The sequence below is a fragment of the Sebastes umbrosus genome, chromosome 11, assembly GCF_015220745.1.
Source record: "Sebastes umbrosus isolate fSebUmb1 chromosome 11, fSebUmb1.pri, whole genome shotgun sequence".
Classification (NCBI taxonomy): Eukaryota; Metazoa; Chordata; class Actinopteri; order Perciformes; family Sebastidae; genus Sebastes; species Sebastes umbrosus.
This window is the reverse complement of record NC_051279.1, coordinates 29,426,795-29,453,763: the sequence shown is the minus strand read 5'-3', so window position 1 is coordinate 29,453,763 and position 26,969 is coordinate 29,426,795. Positions and strand designations below refer to the sequence as shown.

At 41.1% G+C, this 26,969-nt stretch overlaps 1 protein-coding gene across 1 annotated transcript in view; it reads right to left on the bottom strand.

Moving 5' to 3' along the window:
- The window catches only part of LOC119496990 (furin-like protease kpc-1), a 204,572-nt gene that overhangs the window by 177,075 nt on the left and 528 nt on the right, over positions 1-26,969 (bottom strand). Inside the window, 4 exon segments of the mRNA XM_037784701.1 lie at positions 676-768; positions 20,075-20,250; positions 26,453-26,566; positions 26,715-26,722. Of these exon segments, the coding sequence (XP_037640629.1) occupies positions 676-768; positions 20,075-20,250; positions 26,453-26,566; positions 26,715-26,722 (391 nt within the window).

Here is a 26,969-nt window from a genome sequence, read left to right as displayed (position 1 = left end):
GGTCCAGTGCCCCCTGGAGAACGGACAGGGCCAAAGCCGCATCCTCGACCCTTCTTCCCATCCCTCCTCCCTCGCCCTGTGCTGTCATGGGATGTCTCCGTGGGTGACGGTTTCCCTGGCAACGAAAGCCCTGTGAGGAGGCTGCATTGTGCGCTCCGAGGGTGATGCAGAACGGCTTGTTGAAGGTGGCGAGGGAGGTGGGGGTGGGGGGGTGGGGTGTGGTGGTGGGCACAAAGTGATATTGGATGGAACAGGCACACAAGCTACACGAGCAAGGTAAACAACTTTCAGCCATTACTCACCACATGGCTCTATTTTGTTTTGTTTTTTTTTCCATCCTTCTCGCTAATCAACACTAGACCCTGATTAAAACAGCAACGCCAGCCAAATGAACTTCCATTTGCATATACATGCTGTGTAAAATCAGAACCGATGCCAGAGTGTGAATTCACCTTGACGTGGCCGTGTTAAATGTATCAAACAGTCACGTCTAAGTAGCTGAACGCTCTGATTTGCTGTAGTTACAAATCCATTTCCCGCTGTGTTACACAGACGGTGCGAGTCAGGCCAAAAAAAACAACCTCAGAGCTGCTTCTTTTAGTGAACCTAGATCCTAACGTAAGATGGGGATTATATTTAGCAGTGTATATTTAATGGAATAGTTAAAATACTTACCCCCACTGTGGTTGAAAGACTGTTCTCAAAGGTGGCTCTGTCAGGGCGCCCCCTGCTGTCTCTAAGGGTGTACAGATCCTCCAGGCTGCCAACCTGTCAGCAGAGAAACAAATGTTGTGATCAGGATATAAAAAAAAACTCACTTTCAGGACATAAAGGGGGTTTATAGAACACAAGATTTGCTTGGTTGAGTGAAGAATTTGTTAAAATACGGTGCCCCCTCCACATAACTCAGGATACGACAAGAATGCAAAAGCAAATGTGTTTTCATCATTACAGAGAGATCAATGCACGTACAGTGTGAGGGGTCAGAACACATAACGCAGTCAGCCTTAATCACCCCTATGACCCCACGTTGCACAACATGATATCAGCGTATCCCCTCCGGCCATCTGTCTTGTGTGGGTTTTTCCTGCAAGAGGTGGGCCGAAATCAAATAGCACACAGTTTATCTAACCTTATCCTGGGCTTTTCATTTCCAAGCCTTATAAACTCAAATCGTATTGACCGCCTGGGAGAGTTAGAACTAACTAAGTGAAATCTACTCGGCGGGCAATTGTGTGCAAGGCGCACGCCTTGTGTGTGGATGTGCGTGTGTGTGTGTGTGTGTGTGTGTGTGTGTGTGTGTGTGTGTGGCTTGCTGATTCTATCTCCCTTCACATTCATTCTCTCTATTCTCTGTCCCTGAGGTGCATCAGGGCTGAGACTGCAGAGTAAATTGTCCCAAATTGAGTTCCTTCTTGCCGGCAGATACAGGCCACATCCCGACCGTTTAGATCGAGACAGAGAGAGAGAGAGAGAGAAAGAGAGAGAGAGAGAGGAGAAAAAAACAATCACAGCACACATCACTCGCTTGAAAATTTTCTCTCTAATTTCTCTCTTTGCCTTTCTTTTTCTCCCCACCCTCCCCGTCTCTCCCTCTTTCTCTCCCCTCTGCTGATTTCCCTGCTGCCTCTCTTTCTTCTCCCGGCACATTATTCTTCTCTTTATATCACTCTCTGTGTGTCTTCCCTTGTCTTTGTCTGCTGAGATAGGTATACATCAGTCTCTCCTTGCTCAGCTTGGTTTTTTCCTTCCTTTGATGATTCTGTGCCCTCCCGCTTGTTCCCTTTCCTCCATCTTTTTTCTATCCTTTCTCCCTCGATCCCTGTCCTCCATCACACCCACCACACCAACAGTATTTCTCCTCCTTCCCTGCGTGTCCTTTTCTCACCCTGGTTTTCTATATCCCTCCTTTGCTCTCTCATCCCACCCTCCATGGCTGGCTGTACCCGGTGACATAGTACCCATCAGCGCAGACCTCCTGGGTGGAGGAGTCTCGCTCTGACAATAATCACACAGTAAGTTTATAACGCTGGCAGCCCAGCTGAGCTGAGCTGAACTGAGCACACGCGACTCCCCTGACGCCGGCACACTCCATTTAACTCAGCAGGGGAGCTGCAGGCTGGCTGGGGCAGGAGGGATGAAGCCCGTGACAGGGATGGGGATGGGGATGCCATTGGGTTTTTGGGGATGGGGATGGGGAGGGGGAATACTTGGGGGCTGGTGATGGAGCAGTGACTGGAGACAGATATGGAAATGGGATGAGGAAGGATGGATGGAGCTGAAACTGGTGCTGCAGGGGATGAAGAGAGGGCAGACTTTAGGTTTTGGACTTTTGGGTTTGGACAGAAAGTGTGTGTTGTTTTTTTTTTTAAAGAAGACGCTCATGTCGCCGTCTCTGCATGGCATGATAACTCCTCTCACTGCGTGCTTTCTGCAAAATCCCTTCTCTCTCTTCCCTTAGCTTTTAGGGTGTTTATTTGTTTGGGCTGAATCACAGAGGGCTCTGTGGACATGACCGCAGAGGGCCAGCCCTACAAACGCAAAAGTCTGTCACTGACTGACTGACTGAGTGATGAAGATTCAGGATTGTTCGGCCAACTGTTGGCGTTTCCTCATTGGTCGTTGCTTTTTCAAAATGAAAAGGCGGAGATCAGTTCTGTGTTTACGTTTTCTGGGGAACAAGACACACGTCGCTACTGCGATATGAACCCCAAATAATACTAGTACTACTAATAATAATAATACAATAAACGGATCAAAAGTGTGCCGAAATAACTACATAATGATGCTGATTAGTAAAAAGTCTGAATTCATGCTTTGTCAGGTCTGTCCGCAAGACGACAAGCAAAGAACTTTTAAAATGCTTGTTTTCTGAATGGAGTTCGGATCGATCAGTGCCAGGCTATGCAGCTGCTCCATTAACACTCCATCTAGGAATAAATACGGCAGCAACAACGTCAGTGATGACAGCGGGAATATCTCAACGCTGATCAATTTTCGCGAAGTATGTAACTATATATTGTTACACACCACTTATATGATGAATGCTTTTGATACACATGCTTAGATAAAAACAATGAAATACTTTTAACCTTGCACACTGTATGTCATGCTCGTACCTTTTCACCTTGTATAAAATGTAGCCTATAATATACTGACTAGTAAATGTTACCATTTACTATTACTGAATGCCATTTGCTTCATTATAAGTTTCAATCAAACATTAGGATATAAGTGGAAAAAACTGTTCACAAAACATGACAGACATGACCACTGACTATTTGTGTAACAATTTAGCCACAAATTCACATACTGACCAGATACGGTCAGGCCATACTCGGTTTGAGCGAGTCTTGTTTGTACTGGCAGCAGGATCATAGAACCTTTTCTTCGACTGGAGAACTAGGGTTGCAAACCTTTATAATAACCAAGATCCTCCCCTTGCTGCCCCCCATGGGTGCTGTGACTAACCTTGACCTTTGATCTCAATCGGGGAAAAACGAGAGAAAAAAACAAATTCCCTCTTGGAATCAATCAAGGAGCACTTTGATATTAATTTACAGTAGAAATCCCCTAAAAACCTAAACTGTAAAAACTACATGACTGAGTATGGTGGCAGGACAAGAATAGGACTTTGGATGGATGGATGTATCTTCGAGTAGAGATCCACCTTTTACCAAAACCAATTCAGATACCTCAACTCAAGGGTATCTGCCAATACGGAGTACTGGTCAGATACCAGAGCTCTCTTTTTACCAAATTTAAAATGGAATGGAACTCGTTGGAATCATTTTTTTATTAAAGGTAATATGAGGTTTGATTTTGGCACTAAAAACTGAATTTGAGCCTCCTGTGACTTAATACCTTTACACTGTAACTGAAAGCAGCGACATAAATGTCACGACATTGACAAAGACACTCTAATTATTGTGGATCAGTCACTTCATGGCCAATATCCAATCGGTTCAAAAAGTCAGTATTTGCCCACCATGCATCGCTACTGAAAACACGATGAGACATTCAAATTAAACTGTACATTTGAAAACTACACAAGATGGTACAAATATAAGTAAAGTAATATTAGTATTTTTCCCACTGACCTTCGGTGGTATTTAGCAATGCAGATAGTTGTGGTGCTATATTTGTCCAGGTTTTGAGATATCTGTCTCTGAGATTTCTACCTTCACATCAATACAACAGAGGTTAAGGGAATTTCATTTGCAGTGACCACGCATTGAAATTTGTTCTATCTTAACTCAACAGCATTATGTCTCTCTAGAAACAGTGTGTCCGTGTTACTCTGGGTAACCAACAGAATACTGGCACTGCGCTCTGTGGCGCTCTCCATGGTTCTGATCCTGTGGCTGTGAGCAGATAGGGAGCTATGCTGGGTGCTCTCTCTCTCTCTCTCTCTCTCTCTCCCTCTCCTGTCCACACCTGGAGGAAAGTTGCCTCCAACAGAAAGTTCTAGCCACATCCTTGACTTCACCAGTTGCCTAATGGTTGTTGTTTTCAGCACAAAATGTCTACTTATAGTAGTTAGATCTACAGTAAAGTTCCAAAGTCAGGTTCAAGTACGGTTATTTTCTAATTTATTAAGAAATGTTCCTTTATTTCTCTGTCTATCTCATGTGTTGTAAGTAAGTAGCCTGGCAAGCTAATGGCCAGTAATGGATGAATTACAGCCAAAACAGAACTTGGGTTCTCAGGATGTGTTTATATCTCATATTTGGCAGCACCAGTCAGGCCTTTTCTTAACTACCAAGGTGCACACCAGCATCAGGTGTCAATTTTAGGCCGATGTACAGTTCTAGTTCAATCCCCTTGCTGACTGTAGAGTTTTTCTTTAGCCAAGCTCTTTAAGTGATGGCAAATGGGCCGCAATTATATAGCTCTTTTATCCAAAGCAACCATGCGACTCGCTCCACCTGCTCAGCCGCATCTTTCTGTCTCCTGCCTTTAACTGCACTTTCTGTAGGTTTTCAGATCTCACGTCAACAGTTTCTATAGGGACTTTTTTTCCTCTGTAGAAAAAGTTGTTCCAGGCAGTGCAATCATATAAACAAAGCTTCTTTTTTATTTTTATTTAAAGCTAGTAACTAAGAAAACAACATTATCATACAATGTGTTGCTGTTCGGTTGCTGACTCGAGGGCATCCTCAGAAGTATGATGGTGGTATTGGTGTCAAAACAAGAAACATTTTCCTTCTGACTTTCTTAAAAGAAAGCTATTATGTGAAAATGTCTTTACATTTTGTGTACACTATCTGGGAATTTGACTCCCACTACAGCTGTGGTTCGAAGATTTTTCGGAAATCTCTTGAGTGTCCTCAGTGTGTTACACGGAAAATCAATATACAGCTACTCCATCCATATGACTATGACATAGAGAATTGCTCTGGATTTACAGATTAAAGGTCCCATATCGTGCTCATTTTCAGGTTCATACTTGTATTTTGTGTTTCTACTAGAACATGTTTACATGCTGTAATGTTAAAAAAAACTTTATTTTCCTCTAACTGTCTGCCTGAATATGCTTGTATTTACCCTCTGTCTGAAACGCTCCATTTTAGTGCATTTCAACGGAATTGTGTTGCTAGGAAACAGCTTGGGTCCATGTTTACTTCCTGTCAGCTGATGTTATTTACATCCACTGCAACAAGAAATAAACTGGGACACATTTAGAGTGTTTACGTTTAAAACAGTGTAATGGTCTATATATTGTATATTTGTGACATCACAAATGTACAGAAATCCAAACAGCTTGTTTCAAACGCACAATTTCTGAATACGGGCTGTGTGTATTTCTCTGTATATTGAGCGCTTTGATAGTTTAACAGTATTTATATAGCACTTAAACCTGCTTTATAATATAAAAGACATGAAAATCTCACTTTTTACAATATGGGACCTTTAAGGTGCAGGTGGGAAAGGGACTTGAGAGGGAGCATTTTAATGTGCATCAATTACTATTTTACACTCACATGACAGAATAAACAGTAGCTGTATACAACATTACGTTACTGTGTATAAATCGTCAAAACATCACTCTTATTTGTACTCTGTCTTATGTGGACATTCGGCTAACTTCCAGAATTTTTTATGAAAGACACATTGCTGTTGAATCAAACAAAATGACACTACTACGGCTGTTTTTTCTCATATGTGTGAGTAAACCTACCCTTTAAAATTGTCAAAGCAGTCAGCGGCCCATCAAAAAACAGAGCAACACTTCCTGTTCAGTGTGTCACTTTGACAACTTGACATTATTGACACTGGATGTGCATAACGTACACTCATGTACACACAGTCAAACTACAGCTGTACATGGAAATTAGTGAGCAATTTCAATCCAAAACAAACACAAACACACACACACACACACACACACACAAACATACGCGCACATCCGTGTGCCCTGCCAGAGCAGGTTCACAGCAAAACAATATGAGGCCAATCAGGGGACCATTGGTATGGCTCTCCCTCTGCTAATGAAGGCACTTTGAAAAGGTAATCTAATTCACCAGCAGCAATTAAGGCTGGGAGCGCCTTGTCACTATCAATTATCCGCTCCTTCACTCATGTTCTCCAGTGTGGACGCTGAGCCTGCCTGACACACAGCACTGTCGGACAAATCAACCCCATCAGCCAGCCAGTCACTGAGAACACTAATCATGAGAGTTTTCAAACACACACATACACACACGCACACAGATAGATACTACTGTATGCTTGAGTCATTGCACGATGAACTAAGTAAGCTTGACGTGAATTGGGATGTCCTAGCCGGCTGCAGTCAGAAGTGAATATTTAATGTAGTGGATCCATTAACGGTGTAGATACTGGATCCTACAGGCTACTACCGTAGTCTACTACAAATATTGGTTATTGATCGAAAACCACAGACCGTAAAAGCAGTGGTTGTAGTCACCGTGACGTCACCCATTGGTTTGTGGACTGTCGTTTTGAAGCCTTGAGTTTGGCATTTTGGCTGTCGCCATCTTGGTTTCGGCTGTCGCCATCTTGGTTTTGGCTGTCGTCATCTTGGTTTTTTGAAACCAAAAGTGACACAGAGGGTGGAGCTAAGCACAACCGACCGTTGAATAAGAAATATTTTGGCTATACCTAAAGGTTATAATTAACTTTCATGAACTGAAAGCACACAGTGAATGGGTTAAAGTTCTAAGACGAAAAACAAGTAAAACTCCCAGACTGGACAATGGACAAACACAAGGGAGCCACGCCCTGAAGCATCCCCTGCTTTATGGTCTATTTGACTCTAAAATGGGACCATAATTTACTAAATGAACATCATGCTGTATTGAAGAAGACAAACTAGCGATTGAGACCATAAACTCAAGTTTAAGGCACTTCTGCGTTGGCTTCACTTCTCAGACCTGGGGGGGGTTGCCCACTGATTGAAAGCCATGCTATACTGTGAAGTGTTTTGTGTGTGTTTTAGAACATTTAAATCCTGTCTGAGATTATTAGGGGATTGACTGACGTGAAACTTTGCATAATTCATCCTTTAACAGACTTGTGACCACTAAATTATAGACATTTAAATGTATCATGCCGTCATGGTGCCAACTGTAAGAGTAAGATCAGCTGGAGTTATGTGCATGCGTCACCCAGATATGGTTTGTGATGCATTCACGAATAATGGCAGATTATGTCAAATAAGACATGTTTTTAAGAAATTGTATGGAGTATAAAAAATAAAATAAAACACTTTTTGGAGGAGGGACATCAAAATATGTTTGAATCATTCGATTGAATGAAAAGTATTGAAAATTCAACATGGCAGACAATCTGTGTGGAGGTAAATGGGTGTTACAGATCTAGATAGATATGTGACAGGTTATGGTTATACAAGTAAAAATGGAAAGAGCTTTATAAAGAGCCACATGGGTCTTTTTCACAGCAAAGACTAATCCGTTTGTGTTTGCAGAACTTTGTTCTGAAATTCATTAAAATCTGATAAATGGCGCCTCAGACTAAACACCCACATGTTACCCATTTATCGTTGGGTGAAACGCAATGACCTAAGGTCGTGGAAACAGTAACTACTGGAAAGTCCTTCTGAGTTTTTTCTAAAGCAAGATGTGGAGATTGAATGTGTGACACTAACACCGTAGATGTAGAGACACAGCACCCTGACCTGTCGCCCTCTCCTCGGACTGAGGACAACACCTCAATTCAACTAGACCTTCAAACTCCAGACAGAGGTATAAGCTGACAGACAGGACTATTGAAAATGCTCTTCTCGAGGTCTTGATTGCTTAACTGAATCTCTCCAACGAATGACCTTAGTCCGAGGCACTGATGAAGAGGGGATTAGCATAACAGTACTGCTGCTGTAAGGAGAGTGCTGCAAAGATTTCAAAGGGATAATATGTGGGCTCGACTATGTTGCTGCTGGAAATCAAAAACCCTGGGTACTGACAGATGTTAATGATGCATGAATATCAATTTACTGCCATCTGAAGTGTAAATTCAATCAAAGATTGTCATGTTTAAGTGTCATTTCACAAGTTTTAATATACGGCACCATCATTAACAACTCGTCTTACTTGTATTAGTTGGCTCTTATCTCGATAAAGAACACTGTTGCAAATAGATATTTAGTGTATGTTAAGGAAATAGCAAGTTAAAATGGAGAAAACTTTTAGGGATTAAATAAAAGACTGGATCATCAAAAATCTGTCACATAAAGAATGGTAGCTTAAAGCTTAATGAATCTCTCCGTTCACCCACAGACCACAGGAGCACTGATGAACGGAACAAAAGAAAAAACAATAGCAGAAAGAAAAGAGTGCTGAAAATGTCCCACAATGCAATTCTAGACACTAGCACAAGAAGAAATCTATATAGAATTTGTAGTTCACAATAGAAGGAGGAAGCGCTGCGTGGCTCTGATGGCTGATCCGAGAGCTGCTCTTTAGTGGGTCAGGTGAAAGTACAAAAAACAGAATCCAGGAACTCTTGCTTAATATTAAGTAGAGCAGACAACGACGGAAAAAAAACCCAGACACTTTATCTTCAGGTGAAATGATAATATAAGTTTATTCTTTGAGCATATTGGCAATCTAACTGACCAAAGCGTATCGACTCTATAGTCTTCATTAGGGTCTGAAAATAATATAATTTGCAGAGTTTTTTCCATGTCCTATGCAGATTGAAAGTTTAAGCTTTTTAGGATTCCTGTGTAACTGAACGGAAAGAGGACTAACATGGTTCGCTTTTGAATCTATTCACATCAAGCACGTTTGCAGAGGTTTATTCGGGTTCATGTGCAAGATGAAGTGTAAAAGTAGGTGTATAAAACTGTAATTCTCACCTCGTCGCTCTTCTGTATTTGTAATCCAAAAAATATTGCAGGCAAACAATGTACTAATTGCATTAACATAATGTACTAGTTGCGTTTATGTGTGATTAGAGTCTCTAAATAACCTGACCTGCTTGCTTAGGATTGTAGGTGGAAAGCTACAGACATGAGGAGAACATACATAGCAGCCAGTGTATTCAAACACAGGACACTGTCGCTGTAAAGGCAACCCTGCTAACCACTAATTAAACTATTAACTGTATTCACAGAATGATAACCATGACATGCTCTAACTTCAGATAAGGTACTTTACGTGCAAGAACTGCCTGTGTATTAATTAAAATAAGCCAAAGGAAAAGTCTGCGTGGACTTTTCCAAAGTTCCTTCACACAACTGGGAGGTATAGTCTCATTTAATATGCTGCACACAGTATAGTATGATAAAGAAACAAAAAATAAATCAACTACGATTTGGATCAGCTGCAGATCTGGCTACTATTACTGGGAGGAACAACTGATAAAAAAAGCTCCCATAAGGAGTAAATATTGGACTAAAGGATATTGGACCCCGACCAAAAATCACTTGCAATTATGCGAGTTGGAAGTCAAGAGTGAAGACAAAGAAGAATAATAGATCAATCAATTAGAGAACGGAATTTTAATTATCCCGTAGTGGGCTTTTATTTTGTTTAAGCATCTACCTAATGTGCAGCCTCAGGAACAAGAGCAGCAACACTACAGTAAAATAAAGAAATCATTGAGGCGTACTGTACGCTTTACTGGGTACCCGGTTGTTGAGCAGAGCTAAAGGTTAACAGAACACAACATGCTCTTCAAACACGAACAGTAATCACCAAAAGATACAGTATTATAAATCGAGACAGGAAATACAGAAATACTAAATCTACCGTCGCTAAAGTCCCTATAAAAAACAGTGAACCTTGAGCTGCTCTGCTGGTTTCTCCTCCAGCTGCGACACTTGACGAACTAAGGACACTAAAAGCTCTAATTAAACTCTGGAAATTGCCCAATTTTTTGTTTGCCATTGAAGCACAATGAAAAGATTTCAACAATCATAAGTTGATTTGGAAGAAAAAAAATGTCATGAAACTGGATTGACAAATTATTGAGGCAAAGTGTCTGATGTTCATTTAACTGTAAAAGCTCATCACAGAAGCCTTTTGATAAAAATGGTTGCCAAATGATTTCATAGTACACTAATACTTCCCTAGGTAGTATTTTTGTTATGTGTAGTCAATGCAGCAGTGATCTCTCTAGATTTAGTTTTGTTACGCCACATTTTTCTTCACCCGTTTGTTATTGATTCCTATGGACGGATAAGAAATCCCTTTGCTTCCTCTTCAAGTGTCGAATCAGATTATCATAGCGTATGATTGAGAGACCCATCACAATTCAAAACAACTCACTTGAAGAAAAAAGCAGATTTAAGGCACCGTGAATCACACAAGCTCAACAAGAGCCGCAGGTATTGTGATCTACTCCTTGTCTTTTGTTCCTTAATGTCTGTTTTTTTTTTTCAATTTTGTTTATTTCTTATGCGTTTGTGTCCTTTTACTTTCTGTTAAATTCTTTTTTTATTTGCTAAAAGAGATACAAAACGGGACTTGATGTGAAGCGTTGTGATGATCCATGAGAATTGTTAAAAGCTCCTTTTACCTTTTTAAATCATCTTTACTAAGGCAAGGCACTGATGTATTTAGACACAAAAGGTTCATCTTTTTTATTTTTTTTTAAGTAAATAATGAATCGTTTACTTCATATGTTGCCAGAATGACTGACAAATGCCCATCACAAGTTAGCAGAGTCAAAACTGATTACAATGTGATTTTCTTCTGAACTTCTTACTGAACTTCACTTTGCAATATCAAAGGGAAAGCTACCTGCCCTACACTGAATGCCAGACAGACCAGGTTAGCAACTAGCTGGTGAACATAGTGGAGCATTTAATAGAGACAGAAAATGTATCTCCAGAGATGGTGGAGACCAAAAAAAGAGCTAAAAGGAGAGTGAATATTGGACTAACATCTGTCCAATGGACAAATACGCCACTCCAGATAAATGCTAATTCTGCTCACTGTCTGATATGTTCACTATAACAACCTTATAAGATGATAATAACATGTCAGTGCTGTGTTTAATGGTTGATTCGCTTCCCCTAAATGGTCAAATAAATACACAAATAAATAAAAATGGAAAAAAAAGGTTTTATGTCATTTTCCTAAATTGAACTGAAATTATGATTATTATTTGTATTAATGCTATTATAATATTATCATTATTAATATAATAATAATTAGTATTATTAATATTATTAATAGTAGTATATTATTATTATTATTATTATGTGTTTATCTTTTTTATTGTTTTTATTTTATTTTATTATTTTATTCTATTTTTGTACATATATGCAAGCATACAAACCCATCACATAAACATAAATTTCCCACTTATACCAGCTATTTTTCTGTCACCTGCCACCTTCACTCATTACATCCCTTTGTAGCCAATACAACGTATTATAATATCCATTATTAATTCATCAATTAACTCATTAATTGATTAATTTATTTATTTATTTATGGTAGTCTATAGGCCTAACTTAATTGTTATTCTATTTTATTATATATGTTCTATTTTTATAGATCTTACTATTCATTGAAGCAGCAGGGTTTATGGGCAATGTGTAAACTCTGAGAAACACAAGGACTAACACTACAACAGCGCTGAGCCAGTCATTGTTAACAAGTAGTCTGTTTTACCAATATCCCAAATATAAAATAATTTATAGGCAACTGTAACTAAAAACACCACATGTTGGCACAAACTATGAGCTTCCATCAAGCTCAGTCCAAAACATATAAACAGTGTATCTCTGTAGTAGCCTTCAAAAAGCAAATACCACAAGAAGCCTGATTAATACTACAGCATCTGATGGCAGTTCAGCAGAGCTGGACTTTGAGTCATCTCAGTGCTGAAGCATCCACAGGATACATGCCCCGCTGCTGCTGACGGCCTCCAACAGCCAGACAGAAAGAGGAGAGAGCAACAGAGATGGAGGGAGGCATGGATGGGAAAAAAACATGAAGGATAAACAAAAACAAACACAGACATCAAGAGTCATTGAAGCAGTGTGTGAGAGCCACGTGAGGCGGCCCACCCTATGGAGAAAACAGCAGCTGGTGTGTATACTAACAGCCCTACAGGGGCTGTGGCCTCCACAGCCCCAAATATGGAGAAGCAGAAAGGAGAGATAGGAGGAGGGCTGGGTGATAGAGGGGGATGCTAGGGGGCTAAATGGGGTGAGCAGTTAAGCCTTGTTGGTTACAGTATTGGCAGGAAATGCAGGAGATGGGAAGAGGCGTAAAGGGTTCTACAGTCCATCGTAAAGTGACAAATATAGGGACTGATGGGTTGTTGAAGACACAGTAGTTTAGGATTGGGTGTTGAGTTATTTGGTGTAAATCATACATACGAATTACAATTTATTACAACTTGGATCTTATTTATGTAGTTGTGGTCATCATTTCTATCGGTAAAAAAAAACAAAGTACTCACTAAGTTAATTGCAAATATTTGGGAATGTGGCAACATCCCTAAAAAGAAGCTCAACGGGGCAAGAAACATGAGCAGTAGGTTGATCCTACAGGTTTTAACCTGTACCATTTGTCGCAGCTGGATGTTGGATATACTAACACCTGGATGCTGTATATACTGAACTCTTCTTCACTTCCCTGGAGTCAACGAGCATGAGCAGATAGTCTACGGGAATAACTCTGCCATTGCAACTCAAATTGTGTACGTTTTTGTCATACTAAATAATGACATAACTGCCGGCAAAATACCTCCACTCATTACATCCATGCTCTACATTATAACCGCGGTGGTTATGTCAAAGCAAGTGACTAATATGCCCATTTGGAAATTAATACATCCACTGAGTGTTTTTTCATCAGCGTTTATGACCATGAGCAGCTGGACTTGGTGTGTCTTTTCCCGTGAATCAGAGTGTATTTCACCGGTGTTTCTGAGGAGCCGTGACTTGAGTGTGTGACGCAATACGTCATGGTAGGTGTATTGCTCAGGACCCAGGGAAGCGCAGTGTCCAGTGTGAAGTTGTTTACGAGCGGTTCTCGAGGAAACTGCAAGCAGCAAAACCACAGGCCGAGCATTCGGCCCGCCCGAACAGGGCACTGCACTAGTTATATAAACAGACTCACTGCTGCTCGTTGCTGCTAGAGTCCTCACTAAGACCAAGAAAGTGGATCACATCAGTCCAGTTCTGAAGTCTCTACACTGGCTGCCTGTCTCTCAGAGAATTGATTTCAAAATACTGCTGCTGGTTTACAAAGCACTAAATGGTTTAGGGCCAAAATACATTTCTGATCTTCTGCTGTGTTATGAACCATCCAGACCTCTCAGGTCATCTGGATCAGGTCTGCTTAGTGTCCCCAGAGTCAGAACTAAACATGCAGAAGCAGCATTCAGTTTTTATGCACCAAATATCTGGAACAAGCTCCCAGAAACCTGCAGGACCGCTCCAACTCTCACTTCTTTTAAAACAAAGCTTAAAACTTTCCTGTTTGCGGGTGCCTTTTATTCTGACACTGCACTATAACTTTTACTCTTTTGAGTTTTATGCAATTTTAGCTTCTATCCTAGCTTTTATTTTTAGCTTGTTTTTATTTTCTAATCTTTAATGTTTTAATGTTTTTATGTTTTTATAACTGTTTTAATTATTTCTTAATGTTCTTTTGCATTTTGTCGCAATGTTCTTGAATGTTTCTGTAAAGCACTTTGAATTGCCCTGTTGTTGAAATGTGCTATACAAATAAAGCTGCCTTGCCTTGCCTTGCCTTGCCTCACTGCACTCTACACCCACGTAAGTTAATACATTCCAAGTCCAAGTTGCTACAGGCCTGCTACACTTATTTCTGTCCTTCATGAGTCCCACTCAGTTAAAAGTTGAGCTACCAAAAATAAAAATCCACTCCCTCACAAACTCACAATTAATTGAACCATGAAAAATAACTCTCCTTCCGGATGAAAAACATCTACAGTGATCTGCTTTTTGAAAATTAAAGCTGAAGTCCACTGTCACAGGTTTGGACTGGATTCTGTGTTTTCTTCAAAACTTTCTCAGCGTCGTACTTTGAGTAAAAAAATGGAAATCACTGAAACTGAAGCAGAAGACGGCAGCAGTAACTGACAAACATGTCATAAAAGTTCATCCGCAAAGCTTATAATAACCAACAACTTCATAAAATCTGGTTTACTTTCACTTATTTCTCTCTAAACTCTTTTTATAAACCCACTCCAAACAACAACTTGTAGTAAAACCAACAGTAAAGCTATACAACGTGCAATTTTACAATATTTTCCAATATTGCATATCACCTATAAGAGTATTGTGTATGAGCGTGTTTATGTGCTTCTACAATCGCTCGCTGCAATCGTCCACCATCTTCCTTTATCTCCTTTATCTCTCTCTCTCTCTCTCTTTCCCTATCTCTCTCTCCATTTCAATATTGAAGAGAGTTTTATTAAGGGCTAGACTCGGGTGTGCTGAGGCGCTCTCAGTAATTTTCCTACAAAGTGCTTTAATCCATCACACGGCCAACATGTGGCCTTTGCAGCCATACATCATCTCAGCCCGGGGAGAGAGAGGAAGGGAAAGAGAGGGAGTGGTAGCACAATTTCTGCTCTCCTCCTCCTCCTCACCCCCTTCTTCTTCTTCTTCTTCTTCTTCTTCTACTTCTTCTCTACCTTCATCTCCCGCCAGAGTTTCCCACCTGGGAGGGAAACCACATCTTCTCCACATATTCCTCAGTCAACTCCTCTCTCCATTTACAAATGAGAGAGAGGCATGAGCGGGGATGGAGTGAGGGGAGAGGAGGAGGGGGGGGGCAGTACGCAAAGAGAGAGAGAGAGAGAGAGAGAGCGAAAATGAAAGAGATGGAGATAGCCGTGAGTGAATGAGTGTGTGATGGAGAGAGAAAGAGATAAGGAAAATGGAGAAAAAGCTTACTGGAATGAATTAAAATTGGGGACAAAAGCGGGTGAGAGGACGTCAGAGTGTGAATGTGTGTGTGTGTGTTCATGTGTGTGCGTGTGTGTGTGTGTGTGTGTGTGTGTGTGTGTGGTGCATGCTATATATGTGCAAGGTGTGTGCATCTGTACTTGCATGAGGAAATAGAAATAGGGAGAGATGGAGTGGAGATGGGAGGGGGCGGGGGGAGTGCTGCATTTCCCAGCATGCAGCTGGTGCAGTGTTGCCCTCTGTGTTGCCCCCGGCCAACACCTGCCTCCATTTCGCTCTCTCCGCCCTCCTCGCGCCGAGGAGCAGCGGTGAACTCTCGGCCCCCTGACTAATGGAATGGGCCCTCTCTTCCAACCATTAGAGGATTGGTGTCCCTCTTCGCGCCCCTGGGTGCCCTGCGGTACAGAAAAGGGAGAGGAAGGGGCGAGGGAGAAGATGGTGGCACGTTGGCCTTTTTTCTTCTTTTTTTTTCGCTTTTTGCCAGACATGCACGCAAACACACACACACACACACACACATGTCCGTAACATAACAGCCTGGAGTAATCCAGCCAGAGTAAGGCTTGACATAGCTTAGCATCTGACTGAGGCTATTTCTGAGAGGATATTAGAAATTCTGAATTGGGTGCAGCGCTACAAGCTTTCAGAGGAGAAGCTTTGTGAATGTGTACGACAGCTGATCGTGAGGCGTTTGTGTGATTTCATTTAGCCGGTAAATCCAGTGCTCTACCTCAATTACATCTGCTTTGCTCAGATGGAAAACACACCTCGCGAGTACAGAGGGAGGAGACGGGAGGGGGTGCGGAGGGGAGGTGAGGGGAGGGGAGGGGAGGCGAGGGGAGGCGAGCGTGGAGCGGATTGGGGATTGAATCTCTCGATGAGCTGATAGCACGTCCGCAGACAGCGAGCCAAGCTGTGCCGCCGTAATGCTATGCTAATGATATGGTAATGATATGGTAATCTGCCAGCAGTATTCCACCTCACTGGAGAGAAGGGGAATCTGGGAGGCCTTTCACCATTGGTTGGAGACCAGGGACTTCCTGGTGTCAGAGTTCAAGACCAAAACCCTGTGCACACACACACACACACAGAGGCACTTAATTCTCAAAGCAGTGATCTCAGCTAAAATAAAAACAATGCAACGCATAGACCTAATCTGCCTCTAATCGGATTTGCAAAGTCTTAAGTAAGCAAGAAATAATACCTGTAAACAATGCAGTATCATGTGATGTAACTTAAAACTGGGTCGGCTGTATTGTAAGTAAGCCTGCGAGCTGAGACTTTTTTTTTTTTTTTAATCAGCGTGTAATATCAAGTCGCTGTGCTGTTCTGTTCTGTTCTGTGCAGGCATAAAGTGAAACAGAAAAATCATCTATTTTAGATCGCGATCAGGTTCTCTTTTTTTTCTTTGTCATTGTGTGCGAAACCCTGCACCTGTAATGGCTGCCATTACCTGCCTAGTCAGAGCATCTCTTTCTCTCTCTGGCTCGTAATGATTGCATTAAAACCACCACATCCTTGGTTGGAGATGAGACTCGCCATTGTCTGACAGTAATCTTTGAATCCGCGTCAGTACTGTCACACGGCCGTAATAATTACAAGCTTCCCGGGCGCACGGCGCTTGTTGTGTTTGTTTCTCTATTTCAATTTCTCCGCATCATCGGGAATGAGCCGATTTATCCTCCAATTTAAACAGGAATGTTGACAAACTATCAGCCGTCTTTAAACATTTCTAAATGAGCGAGTTGTAAGACAAGTGAAAGATAAATGTGGATGGATAAACTCCATCTCTTTGACACATTTAAAAATCATAAAGGACTGACAGGGAAGGCTTCAGTGCGTCTGCTACCGAAGAAGCACCTGCAAAAAAAAGCAACTGCAATGCATCACAGTAAATCTGTCCGTGTGGCATAAAGACATCATCGTGGGGTATTTTGCTTTGTTTTTCCTCTGTATTTTAGAGTTGCAAAATGGATATGTCAAGTCTGCACAAAGGAGAGACGAGATGACATTTTCCTGGATGCTGTACACTAAATCAAAGAGACCAACAATATGTTGAGTGCCAGCATGGAGACATTTGATTCCCATTCCACTCATGCGGCATTACCGCTGGAATGCCAGCAGACATCACAATCCTCCCAAGCTGGCGTAGGGGCTTGTCAGACTTCTCATTCCACTTCAATGTTTTTAAAAATATATATATACATATCACGGCAAATTGTGAAGCGCCGGCTTCTTCTTGATATTACTATATTTACAATAGGTTCGACTTAACAAAGGCGATTTGGTGTCAGTGACATTTAGCATCAGCCTCTGGCGACAGACAGGTAAAAGAAAAACCAGTCAGCAGATTGGACCTGGGGGGATCGTGGGATTGGGGGTTGTTTGAGGCTCTCCTCAGGATACGGTGGTGCTGGGTTGGACACCTTATTAACACACAAACACACTATATATCCTTGACAATGGATCACTGCAGAATCCCACCACAGCATCCATTCACTGATTTCTACAAAGCTACAGGATTGTTGCACCATTTCACAAATGTAAAACCAGAATATAAAACTACAGTTATTGCAAATATGTGTTGCATATAGCACCATGTGTAATATGCAGAAATACATGTAAATGCTTTTGTTTTGGGTCACTACGAGTGGTCACTGCATCGGAGGGGCTATCGGTGGTGTATAAAAGAGCAGAAAACAATGCAGGAAGAGGCAGAGGTGTTTGTGTGCATACATGAGGGACAATGAGAGGGAGACAGGCAGAGAGGAAGACAGAGACGGGGGTGGACTGTCCAATACACTCCTGATAAAGGTCAAAGAGATGTTTTATTCATGATCCAGGCAGCAGCAGCAGCAGCAGCAGAGCAGCAGCAGCAGCAGCAGCAGCAGCAGCAGCAGCAGCAGTAGAGGCAGCAGCAGAGGCAGCGGGGCCAAGGTTGAAAATGAGCTTGCGTCCCCGTTCCCCAGGGCCAGCGCCGCACACAGCCTCACACCAGGCCAGCGGACACTCCCTCTAACTCTTATCAATAATGTCAAAACACACCAAGACATACACACCTCCAGTATCACTCATCAATAACTTCAAATCACAGTTTTTTGATTGTCAGCCGTGAGCAAAATCAACGGAGGAAAGCACATCTGTCACCAAAGAACAAAGTAAACAAATGAAGTGCAACTAAAACCTTTTATGGGAACTCTCTGAGACTGTAGTTGTGATGTAATGTGGGATTTTCTCAGATTTCTCACCTGTAGGGCTCTATCTATAACCAATTATAAACAGAGCAATGAAAATGAAAAACATAATATCTAAAAATTCAAGATATCCACTAGTTTGCTTTACTTCTCACCTCCGCCAAGGAGGTTATGATTTTGGTTCGTTTGGTCAGTTTGTCAGCAGGATCACGGAAAAACTACTGGTCCGATTTTTTTATAAAACTTGGTGGAAGGGTGTAGCATGGGCCAAGGAAGAATCCAATCAATTTTGGAGCACATCTGAATCACAATACACAACATTTTTTTCACTTAACATTGCAGTATAGGGCATGGCCTTGGCAAAGGTCTGGTCTCTCAAGAGAGCCCTTCTAATTTGTTTGTTGGTTTGTTTGTTTGTCTGCAGGATTACGGAAAAACTACTGGCCCGTTTTACATGAAACTTGGTGGAAGGATGCAGAGCATGGGCCCGAATCACGAGGCGGATACACAAAATATTTTTCTCTTTGGTTAATATTGCGAGTCTTCGAGTGCCCTTCTACTTTAAAATGGAACTCTCCATAAGCTATCTCATGCATTTTATGGATCATCCTCACTGTATTTAAGCTTTTCCATCTAAAATTTTCATGATGGATTGTTTACACAATGTTTTTAACCAAATAGTACATTTTATCCTAAAAAATCTGTGTCGATTCCTTGAAAAGAAGAAATCAAATAAAAGAATCCCTTTTTAAAATCCTGAATGTAACAGAGCACAGCAGGAACGGATGTCAATTCATAAGGGCTCTTACCTTTTAAATCTTTCTGACTGTGAATCTTTCATAAAAGAGAATCAGAAGAAGTTCATTTCAAAATGTGTTATGCCCTTGAACAGGCTCTTTGAACTCGCTCTTACAAAAAAAACACTACTGTATTCCACCTATCCAAGACGCGCTACGAGTCCTTATTTTTTATTGCAGTTGAGAACGTTTTTTTTGAGGGAGCAGCTGACACACTTTCAGACTCAAACAACCAAAGTAACCTTTAAAGTATTGATGTGGATAAATCACATGTAGTCTTCTGACAAATGGAAAGATTTCAGCATGACAGATTAAAACTCAGGCAAATAGGTAAAGACCCAATCATCTCCAAAGCCTATTCCACATATAGGAGTTCCTCACAGGCGTAAACTAAGGTTGGCTAGATAGAAGTGTGTGTGTGTGTGTATGTGCACATGTGTGCCTTTCTGGGTGCATGTATGTGTCTTTTTATGTGTGTGTGTCACGGCCTACTCTATGTGTCTTTGATCAGATATGAAATATTCAGAAACGCTGTTGTAATTTGATGAAAGTCAGATATCCCTCAAATAGGAAACAGAAGTCAGCACTTTGGCAGCTCTTAAAAAAAAAAAAAAAAAAACTCAGTAACCGGATTTAGAAAATGTAAAATCCAGGCCCATATGTGGAGGCAACAACAGGGGTTTTAAACATGCACTGACCTGCTGTATGAACTCCAGTCCGTGCTGCTCGGCCAGAGCTTTGGCGGCTCCGATGCCTCCGTCCATTTCCACTGCATAGAAGACATGGCGGTTGGTCCCACGATGCCCCTCTGTGGTCACTAGTTTCCTCTGCAGCAGGCAGCCGAGCACCAGCAGGACTGCACTGAACATGGAGCCTTTAAAGAGAAGATACAGGAGAAAATATCTGTTTTCAAATAAGTAAAGAAAAAAATGTATTCAATAATTATGTTTTAGGACACTGTGACCTTAACCCACATTCCTGCATTGCATAATGATGTCAGAGTGTGTTTCTAGGAATAAAACCAGTGTTACACCTGAATGAAAGCCTTCCACACTGATGCAAATAAGCATCAAACAGCGAAGAAAAGCAAGTCAGTAAGGCTGCAAATAACGAGGATTTCATTTTTGATTCATCTGCTGAATACATATGATTAATCATTGTTTTTTATCTTGTCTAAAAAAAGTCTGAAAATAGTGAAAAACGCCCGATGTGATGTTTTCAAATAGCTAGTTTTGTCCGACCAACAGTCCAAAACCCAAAGATATTCAACGTACTATCATATATGACAAGGAAAAGCATCATTTTCTCACATTTGAGAAGCTGCCAAGAACCAGCAGCTGTTTGGCATTTTTGCTTGAAAAAAGACAAATAATTACTATAATCCAAATCGTTGTTAATTCATTTTTCATCTCTACACATCAGACATAATTTTCCTTTCGTAAACTAATATACAACAGTATTCCACTGGATATGCTCTCTCTCCATTGGTTCTTTATAATGAAGTCTAAAAACATTATAAATATCTATATTAGAAAAAAAAACACAAACACCTACGGTTTTAAATATTACCATAACACTCCAAATACCATCTAACTACACAAATGAGTTTACAGAGTGTGGGATTCAGCATCTCAGCGCAGAGTATTGAACATTGGCAATTGTGAAACAATTTGCCCACAGCCACCTCCTCTGTACTTTTGCATGAAATCCACAGTGGCTGCCACCTACAGCCTGCAAACCACCCACCTGTAGCCACAGAGAGAGTGAAACGTCCAGGAGAAATCTTTCACCCAGTGCGATGAAAGCTAGAACTCTGGCACCGGGGGCCCCAAGCGAGACAACACACTCTCTCCAGTTCCCAACCCACACGTTTAATCTCCTGGCCTTGATGCAAATGCTTCTGAGAGCAGAGAAGGCAGCGGCGCTCTCATTGTGTGAACTAACTTCCCTCTTTAAGCAAAACAGGAACTTTATCAGTCTTTTCTTTGTGCATGCGCTTTCCTGCGAACGATGATGGAACAAAAAGTTGTCACCTCACTCTTCTGAGCAGCTACTCAACAAGAAAAACACCCAATGAACTGTTGGAAGAACGCATTATTGAAGAGCATTAATTGCTTACACTCTCCCACTCCTTCCCCCAGATTATGCAACTAACATTTACTGTTGATCCATGAAGTTGGTCAATGTCTTTATATACACACATTAGTTTATACTGAGTTTGATTTGGAAAGCAATTATGTAACTTGTATTCAGTCAGTTGTTTTCTACATGTACAGCTCCTAAACATTAAAAGCTGCACCTAATAAGAGCTGCGACTATTAGTCGATTAATTCACCGGCAACTATTACTAATTATCTTTTAATCGTTTAAGTCACATTTTAAGCAAAGGTGCTCAAAATTCAGCTTCTCAAATGTGAACATCTGCTGTCTCCGTGTTAGTCTTCAATGATATTAAACTAAATATTTCAGCGTTTAGGACTGTTGGTCAGACAAAACAAGCAATTTGAATTTTTGGAAATTGTGATGGACATTATTTTTACTATGTTTGGACATTTTACAAACCAAACAATAATTAATTATTTGAGAAAATGATCAACACATTAACTGATAATAAAAAGAATCATTAGTTGCAGCACTACATCATTGTTAATATAAAGTCTACTAGAGCAGCCCCCTCTTATGCCAACCTTACACCAAATAGCATTTCAAGCGATTTCACTGTTACGCACACATTTCCAATGTCGGAATAAAATCATGAGAGTTTTGTTAGAGTTGCGACGGGCTTTGTTTAGTGTAAGGTCTATAAGTCGACTAATCAGCCGTTTTGGTCTTAGTCGACTAGGGCTGACCCAAATGCTTCAAAGCTTCGACCATTGCCAAGGTAATCGACCTCCAAACCAGTATTCAAATGCTTTGTTTTTTTGTTTTTTTATATATATACTGTGTATATACATAAGTATGTAATAATAATGTATAAATCACCAAATACCCCATGAAATAAGGAATGATTCCACAACATTACTCATTATTCATATTCAACATTCTCAGATGGATATCGCTGTTTGTTATGTGTAGAGGTGCGTGTGTGTACAGTTGTGCAACAGCGGCACTGAAACAGGGAAGATGGAGACAGACAGACAGAAGAACATGGCAGACTGCTGCGCTGCGCTGCGCTGCGCTGCGCCGCGCCACGAAGCTTCGAATAACTTTGAATATTTTTCAACGAAGCTTCGAAGCCCAAAAAATGGTATTCAGGACAGCCATATAGTCGATTAAGATTAATTTAGTTAATGAGACGTTTTTATGCTCTTTTTTTTTAATGCTGAATGACTTACGAATCTAATGAGCACATCTCTGGTAAACACAAGATTTAAAGTGGTGCTTTTGTGTGATTCTTTGTGGAGAAACTCAGTTTCACAGATTTGTCAATAAAATCAACTAGTCGATTTGTCAATAAAATGGTAGAGTTAGTCGACTAAGAATTTCTTTGGTCGAGGACAGCCCTAAAGTCTTTTGTGTGAAATCGTTTTCCTTTTTGGGTCAATTTTACTCTCAAAAACACAAACTAAAACATACAGTGGAACTCCAAACTAGAAGATTAAGATCTCTCACTTTATATATAATTCTGTTTGTATGTTTATCTGACTTCCCTTCAAAAGAGGAGTGCCTCCTCCTGCAGCATTTCCCCCCCCCCAAACAACAAACAGTGCAGCTGACCACCGTTTAAAGTCTACAGCATCATTCAGCTCCAATCTCCCCAGCCACTGATTGAAATCGATAACCTCACTTGGGGCTCGGGCCTCAGTCAATCCCAGTGGAGGTGCAGGGCCGGCAGCGTACGCCCCACCCACCCAGCGAGGAGCGGGCCTCGGGCAGAGATGGAGTAGACAGGGAGAGAGGGAGGGAGGGAAAGAGGGAGAGCACATGAGACTGGAGTACAGGAGAGCCACATTGAACAGTGTCAGGGCCTAGGGGCCTTCTGGGACGCTGATAAAGTACCTGGACATTTTTATAGACAAACTACTTATTTCCGTCCTCATATCGCTTGGGAAGACTGATAACTTTATATTCCTCTCAGGCAGATGAATGAAAGGAGGGGGGCCCTTTCAGGAGTTTAATTGATCAAACTGTAGCCACAAGGTTTTTTTTCTGGAGATAAAAGGGACTAGCACTCTCCCCTGTACAATGCAGAGATCTTTTAGAAAAGCAGACCCAATGAAAAAAGAGAATGTAACTCATTATGCAAAGTCATTACATGCCTCTGACTACAGTCCTTAAAGAGGGGGGAGTTAATGGTGGAATAGTATCGAACAGGATTTATAGAGGTCAAACTACCGGTCATAGGATAACATTATTTTACAATGTCCAGATTATTACCCCAACCAAACTCGGCCGTGCAAACTGTGAAGCCAAACTATTCTAAGTGTCTGACAACAGTAAAATATAATTGTATTACTGCTCACAAGGGCATGGGGGCCAAGCAGTAGAGATACTTTCACTGGAGTCCAAGTCTTCATGTTAACAAGCATTCCCCGATGGAAGAGCACAGAACTTTACCGTCTCACCGGAGCAGAAAATATGTCTCGCTCACCAATCAAGACAATAAACACGGTAAAAAAATAAATGTATTTTTATTGTTTTTACTGTGTTTATTGTCAGTAAATATAATTACCACAACACGCATCACAAATCAGTAGCAATATACTGTATGTACAAAAGTTGATATCTGAAATCTCCGGGCATAGGGATATGTTCGTGCTGTTTGTTCATTATATTGATTGCACATAAAACAAAGAATCCTTTATATTATATATTTGTTTACAAAAGTTGTTCTGCATTGTCCAGATTGAAGGTATTAACTCTATTATTCAGAGTGGTGGGGATGATCAGTGTCATCTGTCCTGTATACAGCAACATTACACAGTGCATCTTATGATTATTGTCAACTCCAGCCAACTTGTTTCTGTTTGCCACAGTCAGGTTTACACACCATACTGGGATATACTGTATATACTGAAGTGTCCTTGAGCGAGGTACTAATGCTGCATTCACACTTTATTGTTCAGATAATTGCGAATTATCTGACAGGAGCAACGACATCTCTCATTCGGTGAAAACAACTACAGAAGAGTCGACAAACAAGTTGCAAAATCGCTGCAAAGCCGCCATCGCTGGCAGTTACATCTAAATCAAATCCAATATCAACACTAATAAAATCGATTTGACTGATTTAAAAAGAGGTATACATTGTTTGCTTGTACCTGGTTTCGCTTGTTAACAAAGCCCCTCCAAATATGTTAACACAGCAAAAGTAGCTATTTTAGGCTTTTTATTGGTGCAACTACAAAGTCAGCAGTGAATGCTCCCAAGTCAGAATAACGGGAGGTGTTCCCATTTTTTTCACATTCTGCAGACAGTACAGAAATGCAGCATAAACCTCTACCAGCAGCTGATCTGTAGATGACCATAACTCATGATGACCCATGATCCCTCTAGTGGGTCAGGGATGAGTGGCTAAAGAAAGGTGATACAGGTACACAGGTGTTAACAGATTAGACCTCCACTCACAGCTGTGTGGATGTGTACACACTGTGATTGATTAACATTTCTGTGACTCTGTCTGTGCGCTCCAATACCCATACCATAATATTTAGTATGGCAGAAAAAGATGTAGTATGTCCCAATACATAGTATCTCAAATGCATTATGCCAAAAATATCAGGATCTCCTGGTATGCAAGCTTGCATGCTTTTCTGGCTATTCAGAATCGACTAATAGTTGCAGCTATGAGCAAAAGGGTCAAAGTTCAAGACAGAATAGTATGAAGAAGTAGTATGTCCCAACTGGATGCATACTGCATGCAACAGTATGTACTTTGTAAGGGCAGCTGTCTATATGTAATAATTGTAAAAAGAAAGAGTATGTTATTTGGAATTTAGCCTACAGTATGTGTTAGCTTTGTCACACCTTTTAAGGCAGGACAATAAACACCTTTTAGATGCTGAGCTCAGCAAAGTTTGGTGACCTCAGCGAATGGGCCCAGTCCTCCAATCAACTGATAAAGGAAACTACACCCGCACTGCAGACCAATCAATGCCCTGGACATACATGGACACATCCATCTCACATCTTAAAGGGAAACTGGTAATGTGAAAAGTAAAATGGGAAATGTCACTTGGGTTAAAGTATAATGTATAAAACTTTATATTTTGTTTAAAAAACTTGATTGTTTATTGAAGTATTCATATTTGTCTGTGATTTGTCTGATAAACGTTCAATACTTTTTTGTCAGTTTCAGCCTCCATAGAGTAGATAGCACCGGTGTAACTAATGATATCTGTTATTATAATATAACAATGGATACATTCCATGTAGGTGTGCCAGCAGGCCCTGGTTATGTGCATGCTGGCTCATTGGCATGGCTCACCTGAATATAACACTGTTAATGTTATTACTTACACCTGTGCTTTCCTACTGTCCCAAGTCAAAGCATCTCATGTGAAAAAGGTCTATCCTCAGCTGGTAGCTCCACCCAACTACAACCTACATGAGGTCTAATCAGCAGAAATGGGAAACACCTGTGTGGCTGTATGTTTTTGGCTATTATTACATTATACAGTGGGGCAACTGATTCTGTAGTAGTATGTCAGTAGTAACCCATATATTAGCTACAGTAGTCCTTTACATCCAGTTTATTAAGTTTATCAAGAAGCCTCAAAAGGCTGCAAGTAATCACAACACCAGGTTATTACATTAACATAATAAAGCCCCACTGCATCCATTATAGGCATCATTGTTGTGAGGGTGGGGTGGATTACTAGTAAGTGCATCCAGAGAATGGTTTAAATCAAGTTTACAGTCATCAAATGTTTAGTCCTGAGTCTTGAATTGAAAACCTGGTCCAGTGCATCACAGGCTGGACACGAGGCTGCATCAGAGGGCGAGGGGAGGCGAGGGGAGGGGGGATGAAACAGGTTCAAACATCACCCCCTCCATCCCTCCATCATGTACTACGGTGCCTAGAAAGGAATGAATGGGTTTGTAGCGTAGCGACAGAAAAAACAGAAAGCATTTACCTTTCCCTTGCAGCCGACACAGCCTCCTCACACACACAGACGGACTGCCTCCTGTTGACAGCGGAGCGGGAGGTCGATGCATCGGAAAGAAACAAATCTCCCGACGCGTCCATGTTTACTGTCTCCACTGACTCCTGGTCATAAAAACGTGCACATTTTTAGAGCATGCAAAACACACCGCATCTATCGTGCAGCATCTCCTCTACTAGACAAGTCAAACGTGCAGAAGAAATAACGAAGTGTAAGTGGAGAAAACGAGCACATCCACGGCTGTGAGGCGGAAGGGGGGATTTAGTAAAGATGTGAGAGAAAGTGCATTAGAATGCAAGAAATGGTGTGATGGCGAGAGGGACTGTAGGGAGAGACACATCTGCATATGGAAATCAGGGTTAGCATGGAGAAAATCCTACTTAAACCAATGCATTGTGTTGTATGACTTTAAGCTGGACCTCTGAAGTAAGACTGAGGGGGACAAAGTCACTTTGACATAGAAAAGTCATGGCATGGAGCAGGTCTG